The sequence below is a fragment of the Gavialis gangeticus genome, unplaced genomic scaffold, assembly GCF_001723915.1.
Source record: "Gavialis gangeticus isolate Ggan-Ray unplaced genomic scaffold, GavGan_comp1, whole genome shotgun sequence".
Taxonomy (NCBI): domain Eukaryota; kingdom Metazoa; phylum Chordata; order Crocodylia; family Gavialidae; genus Gavialis; species Gavialis gangeticus.
The window spans coordinates 170,186,086-170,196,907 of NW_017728992.1; the positions used below are offsets into that span (position 1 = coordinate 170,186,086).

At 48.0% G+C, this 10,822-nt stretch overlaps 1 protein-coding gene across 1 annotated transcript in view; it reads left to right on the forward strand.

Annotated features, from left to right (window-relative positions):
* The first annotated feature begins 1,753 nt into the window (after window positions 1-1,753).
* Window positions 1,754-10,822, forward strand: part of EMC2 (ER membrane protein complex subunit 2) — an 86,773-nt gene continuing 77,704 nt past the window's right edge. The window contains exon 1 of the mRNA XM_019528071.1: window positions 1,754-1,861. Within this exon, the coding sequence (XP_019383616.1) occupies window positions 1,822-1,861 (40 nt within the window). The 5' untranslated portion in view covers window positions 1,754-1,821. The remainder of the gene's footprint in view (window positions 1,862-10,822) is intronic.

Here is a 10,822-nt window from a genome sequence, read left to right on the forward strand (position 1 = left end):
TTACTGTAGCCTAGCAGTTAGAGCACTCAAGCAGGACACAGGAGATCCAGCTTCATTTCCTTCTCTGAGCGGTTTCACACATCCCAGCCCCAGGAAAGTTCCCAAGCCACTAAGGTCTTCTGGAGTCAAATGGGAGGGGACACTCTACCACTCCTGTGGACCTGTGCTACAGTTCAGAACAAAAATTCCAAATTCATTGGACCACTAGGTTTTGAATACAGGTTAGGTCAGGGGTGGGCAATTATTTGGGCCTGCAGGCCACATAGGAAGTTTTGCTGAACTCTCACAGGCTGGGTCAGCACCCCCACTTCCCCCACAGCTCACCCAAACTCCCTATGTGGGATGGGGCGAAGGGCAGGTGGGCAGGCTGGTGGGAAGCAGGATGAGTGGACGAGGCCAGGATCACAGGACGGGGTCTCAGAATGGTCACAGTGCAGGACTCCCTGCATGTCCCTGCCTGCAAAACTGGTGCTCTGCCCCAGCTGTCATGGCCCCGTGATCCCCGGATCTCCGTGGAGACTGGCTGGGAGCAACATGGGCAGAACACCCAGAGGGTGGGGAGCTGCATTCAGGGCCAGAGCCAGGATTGTGAGGAGGTGCCAGCAGCGGCTAGGACCAGGGCAGAGCTATAATCTTTGCCCTGCGCCACCCTGCCTGCAGGACCCATGCTGATTACAGGGGCATGCAGGGAGCAAATTGTAACTCTGCCCAGGGCCCCAGCCCTGCGCTGTCGCTGCCGCAAGATCTTGGGTCTCCCTGGCCTCACCCACCCATCTTGCTCCTGGATGCTGCTCCCTGCCAGTCCGCAGCCCCAGCCCAGCTGCCCAGCCAAATGCTCTGCCCACACGGGTCCCACCTCTGCCAGTGGGTGCAGGGTGGATGGGCTGAGCTGCCCAGAAACGGAGTCCAGCTGCCACATTGCCCTGGCCTTGCTGCAAGCTCAGGGGCAGTAGAGCTGGTCGCATGTGCCACAGCCAGCGCTGCCCCTTGCACCTGGGGCAAGAAGGACTGAGGGACCTGCTGCAGGCTAGGCAAAAATCTTTCTGCAGGCCCATGAATGACGCGTGCCTCCAGGGGCTGGGGGGCATGGTGGCGCTAAGCCGGGAGCTCCTGCAGGCACCAGCAGCAGGGCAGGGGAGGGGGTGGTGAGCCCTGGTCGCCGCCCACCCGCTGCCTGCTGGAGGTGGAGGTGCACACACACCTGCAGGCACCCTACACCCGCTGCGTGTCGCCAGTATGCAAGGCCACGGGCCGTAGCTTGCCCACACCTGGGTTTGGTCTTCTAAGCACCTAACTGTTCCTTGGCCTTCAGAGGGAATTGCATTTCAGTGCAGAAAACAATATGTACCGACACTGGGAGGCCACTGAGGTAGGGAGAGGTGGTCAGGCCTGTTACTGGGAGACTAAATAAGAGAGGGAGATGGGGACGGAGCACAAGCTGTGATGAACACAAGCCGGCTCCACCCAGCACTGCGAGCGGAGACGCCGCTCAAGAGACAAGCCCGCGGGACGGCGGGTCCCACCGGCTAGCTCAGATGAGGACACCGGAGCCCGCGGGAAGGGAAACGAAGCAGCTGTCCTTGCTGCGGGCGCACGTCGAAGCGCAGCACTCGGCCCTGCCCGGCATCCACTACAGGAATCACGTGCCCGGGCCGGGGCCGCCGCTGGACTAACACCGCCGCGGGGGAGGGGCTCCTCGCAGCCCCGCCCCCTCCCGGCGGTGACGACACGGCGCACGCAGGCCGCACTCTCCCTCTCCTCCAATGAGGGCTGCCGTGGCGGCTCGCGCGGGTGACGCCAGGGGGCGGGGCAGGAGGCAAGATGGCGAAGGTCTCGGAGATGTACGATGTCACTTGGGAAGGTAATAGCGGCACCCGCCCCTCGCGACCCGTCCCCTTCCTCCTCGCGTCTTGGCGCGCATCCCCGAGGTGAGGTGCGAGCCTCCGCGCCTTCTCCTGCAGCGCTGCCGAGACGGGGGTTTCTCGGGGTGACCCCTGTTACCGGGCCGAGCGTGGCCCTCCCGCGTCCTGCGCTGCGGAGCTGGCCTGACTTGATCCCGGTTCGGTACCCGCTCCAGTGACGGATGTTGCCCCAAGACATACTCGCCTTGCGCTGTCTCTGGACCGGCTCTTTTATGCTACCACGTGTCTATGGCATGAACTTCCTGGGCTGGTGCTCCTCGCTTTATCAGATGCTAAAGCTCTGCTGTGGGTGTGTTGCACACACGTGTGGTTAGTCTGTACACTGCAAATCTACCCCACCTGCTACCTGACTTAAGACTAGCACTATATGTCTCTGATTCAGAGGTTGCCAGGCATGATATTAGTAGTGTAGCTCCCTCCAATGCCATTGGTACCGAAACTGATGTGCTCCTGGTCACATACACTCCCTCCAAACTTCTCCAGAGACCACTTTGTTTCTGTTTCTGATTGTGACATCTCTGCAGACCGCACTTCTCATGATAACTCCTTCCCAAACTTCCTCATGCGTGCTCTTAGTTGCAATGTTTCAAGCATTCATAACTACAGTTCACATTGTTATGAGACCTGCAAGGTGTCTGGGCTTGGTGCTGACAAATGCAAACTTCATTTTCCAACCCCTCCCCCAGCTGTGCAGAAATGTATGACTCCATTGTCCAGTAAATTGGGATTAGTCTACATATAGCCAGTAATTCAAATAATTTAGTGATATAGTTTTTCACACAGTTGTGCTGGGCAGGGGAGACGCATCCTGTGTGCCAGTATATCTTATTTTGTTTGGGGAGCATGTATAAGCCATGTTTGCAAAAAGAACAATTTTGCCAGTATAAACTGCAGCTACTTGGGGGCGGGGGGTGTTGAGATAAGTATGATAATAAACCCTTTTTACTGTGCACAAGGCCTCAGAAATGGCCAAACAGCTTTAACTCAAACCATCAAATACGTCCCCTCTATGCGGCCAAGTGATGCTTCCCCTCTCTGCGGCATTGGTCAGGCCACAGCTGGAGTACTGCGTCCAGTTTTGGGCACCACACTTTGGGAGGGATGTGGATAGCCTGGAGAGGGTTCAGAGGAGGGCCTGATTAAAGGCGCACAGAAAAAACCCTATGTGGGAGATCTGAATCCCTTCAGCCTCCACAAGAGGAGGCTGAGAGGTGATCTCGTGGCCACCTACAAACTCATCAGGGGGACCAAGCAAGAAATAGAGGATACAGTGTTTACTAGGGTGCCTGTCTGGGTAACTAGAAATAATGGCCACAAACTGAAAGAGAGCAAATTCAGATTGGACATTAGGAAAAAATTCTTTACAGTGAGGGTTGCCAAAATATGGAATAAGTTTCTAAGGGAGGTGGTGCTGTCCCCTTCCATGGATGTGTTAAAAAGGAGATTGGACAGACACCTGGCTGGGATCATCTGACCCCAGCACTCATTCCTGCCCAGGGCAGGGGGTTGGACTCGATCATCAAATAGGTCCCTTCCGACCTTAACATCTATGAAATAAAAGAAAAAGAGATGAAACGTTTCAACCCACCAAAAAAAACAAAATGAAGAAACTAATACCAGGATATTATTTGTCATTCTGATAAGAACAGAAAATTATGTGGAAACTTCAGAAGCTCCTACCTGAATTAGGAGCGTAAGTTTGAAAGGGGCTATGCTTCTAAGTTTAAGTGAACATTTCATCTTGTACATTTGTATCTTCTAGGACCAAGGTTCACTCTTTTTAATAGAAAATGCATGTACAATAATACTTTGGGCATTTTCATTTAGCCTTGCAGCTTCTTATCTAGAAATTCACCAGAAGCAATATGTCCTATTTAGGCCAGAACTAAGCTTGAGTTGTCATTAAAGTCTGTTGTTCTGGCTTGAGAAGTAAGAGCTAAAGCTGAGTTGGACAACAAACAAGATGATGTGCAGTACTTAAGATTATGCATTGGCAGACACCATACACTCTTGGTAAATCGTTTTTTACCTTTGTTAAGAGTAGGATGCTCCGAAGAAATAATGCTGACTTTCCTGAAGCAAACAATTTAAAAAGAAGACATAAAGGAAGTGTTCCTTGAACATGGGGGTCTGTTCATTTTTGCTTGGCTTGCTTTTGGATTGCAGGGAAGGGGAAGAAATGTAGGAAAAGGAGAGATGCTGTAACTTTCCCTCACTAACTTGTGTGAGAGGCAAGGATTTCTTAGGGTGGTATCTTGTACCAACTGTATGGTAGCCTTAGACAAGCTTTCAAATGCAAGGCGTTCATCACATTTGTGTGTGGCGCCTGTGTGTTCTACCTTCTTTACTGTTACTTGGTTGAGTATTCAAACTGAATCGCTGATATTTTGTCAGGTTGTTAAAGGAATGCTCATCAGCCTGAAACTACTATATTCACTGAAATCCAAGATAACTTTTAATTTAAGATGACTCCCCAATATTTAGGTAAATAGATTCATTTGTTACAATTTTCTATGCATAGAATCTAATTATTGGAGGGATGTTTTAAATTGACATTCCTCCCCACCTCCCCTGAACCCCTCCTCCGTATGAGAGAAAACAAGGGGGTGGCCAGACACCTGTCCCTTTCTCCTCCCCCACCATGCCTATGCCTGCCTCCCTGCTTCCTGTCCTTGGTGCCTGCCTGCCACCTGCCTCCCTGCTGCTTGCCCCAGTATGCCTGTGTCACCCCCTGCCATGTGCCCGCTGTGCCTGTCTCCCCACCCCAGCGACCTGCCTCATGTCTCTTGCCCACTTGCTTGCATTCTGCAGTGGCTTTGGGTGCAGAGCAATCAGCAACAGCCCTGGCGTAGCCCAGCCAGGAAGAATCAGCATCATTGGTTGGGGCTGGAGCCAGACCTAGAGCTGAAGGTGAGTGGCTTGGGGAGAGGTGGGGGGGGAGGCGCAGGCTGTGTGGTCTCCCTCGCGCTTCCCCCTCCTCCATCCCACTGTGTGGTCTCCCCCAGGTACCCACACCTCTACTGGGTGATCTCCCCCTTACCTGCCACACTGTGTTCCCTTCCCTACCATATTAGTCACCCTGGCGTGGGGCAGGTGGCTACTGTGGCTCTGGCCCCAGCCCCAAGCCCAAAACTGAGGCTATGACAGCTGCCTGCCCCAGCTGTACTCGAAACTAAGCCATGGCTCCCCCCATATTGATTGTGGGGACAGGGGACTTTGTCTTAGATTCCAGTGAGTATGGTACATTCCTATAAGAAAAGTTTGTCTACATTAATACAAGTAACAACTAAGATTATGTGGGTTTGATTTATGCGAATTTGCTCTCATGTGATGACCCTTGTATACCTGAAATTCATTATATGCGAGGTAAATTTGCATATATGTGATTGGCATAGGCATGCTCTGCCCTCCCCCAAGCAGGTAAGTCTGAGTTTGTGAGGGGAGGGGAAAGGGCCATGAGTGGAGGGGAGGGGTGAAAGAAGGGAAAAAGGCCATGGGACCAGACCCCGCTCACCCGCCCCTGGAGAGCCTGGTGCTGCTGCTGGCCTGAGTCTGTAGTGGCCACCAGCCCCAGCTTGCTCTCGTCCGGCTGCAGGCGGCTGCTCACCCCTGCTGCAGCTGCTCTGGGAGCAGCCAGTGCAAGCGACTTGCAGCCACTGGGCTGTGCTGTGCCCAAAACTCCCCGGGCTCTGCTTTCCCTGGGCCACTATGCCCTGAACCACCTGATGTGGTGCAGCCCAGTGGCTGCAAGCAAGTGGCATGCACCACTCCCAGGGCTGCAGCACGGGCGGACAGCTGCCTGCAGCTGGATGAGAGCAGGCTGGGACTGGCGGCCGCTGGAGACTCGGCAGCCCCACTCACCCCCCCACCACAAGTGCTGGGAAGAACCTGGTGCGACCTACTCTCGTCTGGCTGCAGGCAGCTTCCTGCCCCTGCTGCAGCCCTGGGAGCAGCCAACACCATCTGCTTGCAGCTACTGGGCTCTGCCATGCTGTGGGGTTCGGGGCACAGTGCCCCGGGGAAGCAAAGCCCCATGGAGTTTGGGGGATGGTGTAGCCTAGTGGCTGCAAGCAGGCAGCATCCGCTGCTCCCAGGGCTGCAGCAGGAGTGGGCAGCCACCTGCAGTGGGATGATAGCAGGCTGGGAATGGCGGCTGCTGCAGGCTTGGGCTGGCAGAGCACCAGGCTCTTCCCGGCACTTGGGTTGGGGTGAGGGACTGCCACCCACTCTGAACGCCATGAAGAGGTTGGTGCTGCCCCTGCTGCGCTATACCCCTCTCCCTGCCCCTTCCCTAGCCCCAGCCTCACTCCCTCCCTGTCTCCTTCACTGCCCTGGGAATGCATCCCTATCTGTTTCATTGTAAATTGGGTTCGCTTTATGTGAATTTGATTTATGCACTGTTCCCTGGGAATGCATCTACTGCATAAATCAAGGGAAACCTGTAATTGAAAGGTGAAAGAGTTGAATTTCTTTAGTTCATGTAATACTTTTGACATCACATTGTATACATCTGATTTTACTGTTTTATTTATAATCAGTCACATTCCCACTAGCATGATGCAACTATTTAAATGCATCAGCGGCTGTGGAGCAGAAATTGAACAGGCAGCAGGAAGGCAGCTGCACACAGGGAAGGGGAAAATGTGAAGACATACATTGATAGTGTTACTCATATACCCAGCCAGAAGACCCTGCTGATTATCAATATAGGAGTGTCTTACAAAAGTCTTTAAAACGTCATGTCATGCTTTTGAAGTAGTGCACTATCAGAAAGTGAAATGAAATTTTGAAAAGGCCAGGTTGATAGATTTCTTATAAATAAAAAAACCAGTACATTATGTAGACAAGAATTCAGGAAAAAAATCCTTAAAATATAAAAACAAACATGCTTGCATTTGCCTTGAAAGAATTTTGGTGTCAGGCACTTTAACTTCTCCCCTGTAAAAACAAACAAACAAACAAACAAAACCCCACCAAAAAACAAACAAACCACACACACAAAAACCAACAACTACTCTCGGGCCCTTCCAGCAAAATCACAACATGGATATTTTGCTGAGGAGAGGGATACCAGTGCTTAAGAAAACTTATGTTAAGTCACTTGGGTTTTTTTCCTCAGGTCTTTATGCCTTGTCTTTCAAGTGAAACAATAATAAAGCACTAAACAAAGACTTGTTTGTTTTCCAGTTATTAAATTGCCAGTAGTACACCACAGGAAGAGAAGCACGGTGTTTGTATGGGGTTGGTAGCCTACCTTAGGGGGATGTTATGAGTATGATTCATTAGACATTTATTTGTAGCTTGCATCTAGAATATTGTAGAAACAGCTTCTCTGTTGCAATTGAGGAGTAGGATGCTCAAACTATTTTAACACTTGGGTTTTGCTCATATGTTTGTACGGTATTCTCATCCCTCCTCTCTGGGATTTGCCTTCACCTTTGGTTCAAAAGGACCATGATTGTTCATTGTCCAAAGTATTTGTCGATTGGAGCATGAAAAAGGAGTGGGAGTAGAAAAGGAGCTTGTCATATTTAACTGATTTCTAAATTGATATATTTCAGTCTTCCCTTCAAGTTAAGCTCATGGTTTGTAACAGTGAATATTGTTTTCTATACTGGTAGCTGAGTGAGAATGCTGGAAATGCTGGAGGAAAGCAAGGCCCAGAGAAGGTCTGGTATGGTAGTGAGTGATGGGAGTGACTAGGGGTGGAGAAGGAGAAGGAGGGTGCATGCTCGCTCTCTCTCTCTGTATTAGAGTGGATTTGCTTAAAATAACAAATACTTATTTCATTCTGTGCAGCGTGTAAAGTAAAGGCAGTGAAAAATGAGCAAATTCCTGCAGTCTGTTGTAAAAAGGTTCTAGCTGAACTACTTCTTCCCATGCTGTTTTTCCATTATCCTAGGTGTGTGCTCTAATGATGGCCTATGATTTAGGTGAAGGGTGTCAAACTCATTTGGTCCCATATGGCAGATGTAGACCATTGGACTTCTTGTGGGGTAGATGACCTACAAGTGGTGGTGGTGGTAGTGCTAACCCTGGGGCTGTCAGAAGCACTGCATCACCAGGACTCCAGAAGCCAGGGGTTTGGCACTGTCACCGTTCACCTCTATCCCCCTCCCTCTACTCCCCTCTTCCCTAATGTCATGTTTAGTTGCCAACAGTGACAAAAAATCCTGGGGAAGTGTGTAGGGAAGGGGCAGCAATGTTCATCCCTTGTGTTCTGGAGCTTTGCTATTACAGTGGCTCTGGCAGTGGTGCCAGCAAGCCCTGCAAGCCTGATCTGGCCTGTGGAGGTGTCTCATCCCCCTCCCATGGGAGGTTGTTCACCTCAAGGTGATTTCTGTGTGGATAGGATAGAGGCCTTGCAGTGTGTTCAGGTTGTGCTGCGAACAGGACGTTTCAGAAAAGAAGACTTGAAAGTGATTGTGTGATATTGTTACTCCTGCCTTCACCCTCCTCCCACAATTTGAGTTTGCTTTTAATTGGGTTGTAAGCTCTTTGGGGCAGGATCTTTTTGTGTGTCTTCAGCAGTAGAAAAATGGGCTTCCAATCCTTAATAGGGTTGTAGGATGCTAATGTCATATGCATTGTGCTATTTTGGATATTTAGCATAAAGTTCCACAGATAAAATTTAAAAACTAAGTTATTTGCAGATTAGGTAAGTCAGTAGCTGCATTTCTATGTTAGCCTGGCATTTAACATAATACGAATTTGAACTGGAGAAAATAGAATACAAAACAGGGAAACATGGATATTTCAAGGAGAAGTGTAATGTCTGTATATAGCCCTGAAGCTGCATCTGTCTGGAGCAGTTTTGTTAATACATTACACAATAACTGTGCATATTCTTCCTGGTTCTTCTCAGTTGATGCCTATCGTTTTATCCCTATTTACTTTAATCCTTCTAACGTTTCTTGTGTAAGTTAAGGATAGAACTTTAAATACATTCCTGATATATTTTCATTAATATGGTTACACCAGAGACAAATTTAGTCTATGAAGGAAGAAAAAAATACTTCGTAAAGTCATCTCAGGAACTGGCTTTGTGCAGTGGGAATTGGGCTGTGTGACTGACATAACTTGAACCACAAACATTGGGGAGACGTTAGAGCAACTGAAACCAAATAAAGTTAGATGGTTTTCATGTGAAAGCTCATATATCAGGTCAGGATTAGATTCTCCAGCTTCACTCGCACAAGAATAGCATTACTAACATCTCGGACCCAGCTAAAAGTAATGACTTCTTTGGTTAATAGTGCGCACACATTTGGAGAATTTTTAATGTTGTTTTTGGAGAAATTTTCTTTCCAGTCGATATTTGTCCTGCAGTGCATCCCAAAGCCAAGAAAGGGACAACATACTCCCTAAAACTGGCCTCCACAGGAAAGGCAAATTGAAGTATATGCTGCAAGATTTCAAATGAATCTCTCCACAGTTTCCATCATCTGGCACCAGTTTTTAGGTCACTAATAGCAAATTGCTTTTCCATTTACTAGGAGTAAAATCGCTTCACTTAAGCAACTATTGCTTTTTCCCCCCCTTATCTTCTACAGTAAGGTAATTGTAGCAAAGATTTTATACTATGTTTCAGAGCTTAGTGAGGATTGTTAGTAAACAAGAAACAAATTAAACACAGTAGATAACAGACTTGCTTCTTGCAAATTCAGATGGAAGGAAACTTTATAGTGAAGTAAGAGCCCTAAATTAATTCTAAAAAGGATAGTTTGCAAACTGAATTTCTAATTACTGACATTAATAATTTTCAGAAAGTTCCACTTCGCTTACTAAAGATTAAATTATAGCTCTTGTGTATTGGTTAATAAAATGAATTAATTTCTGTCTATAAATTATTTAGCTCCCTATTTAATAGGCTTTGACACTTCACTGTTATAAGTCTCTGCATATGTTGTTAAAAGTCTGTAAATATTATCTTCCAAGAACTGTTTAAATTTGGATCTAACTGGTCTTTGTTTTTCATTATAATTGTAGGATAGTGTTCACTTTACTTGTATTCTGTTTACCAATTTAGGTGACTGTAAAACTGGGATTACCACAGAGAAAAGTGAAATTCTGGAGCATCAGTTTAGCTCACTGCAGTCGTTGAGGGATTCTAGTTGGGGGTAGCAGTAACCAGTGGACAAAGCACTGGGTTGGTTTGGTTAGATAACAGGTTTTTTTCCAGCTCGGGGAAGAGAGAAACTGAATGAAAGACGCTTGCTCTGCCACTACTAATGCTGTACGTTTAAGTAAATTGATTTAATGCTTGCCATTTTTCACGGGGAGAAGAAATAGAAAAATATCTTTCTAGAGGTCATTGAGGAGACCAGTAAATGGAAAGTACTTGAAAAATGGGTGCTGGGCAGTCAGGAAGTGTATGGTCCTTGCTGCTTCACTGTGTGACCACAGTTAACAGCTACACCTAAATAACATAACCATAGAAAATATGCATGCTAGCTGCTGGATAATAATACCCTTAGCAGCAATGGTCTTAATTTCTTCTTTTGCTTTTATTAATATCAGGGATATATACTAACCCAAGAGAACTAAAATAGTATGAAAATTTAAAATGTACTGGTTACTGCTTTGATATCTAAAAGAGGTGAATTAAAACTGTAGTAAAAGTAGAGTAAGAACAAACTATTCCTTTGGGGTATCCAGTATGTTTCATTTTTCTTTTACCTTCTAGACACAAGCTCTCCAGGCTAAAGACTATCTGCATTTCATAGTTTCTAGGGTCGGAAGGGACCTGAGCAGATCATTGAGTCCAACCCACTGCCATGGCAGGAAAGAGTACTGGGGTCAAACAACCCCAGCAAGGTGTTCGTCTAGCCTCCTCTTAAGGACCCCCAGGGTAGGAGCCAGCACCACTTCTCTTGGAAGTTGGTTCCAGATCCTAGCTG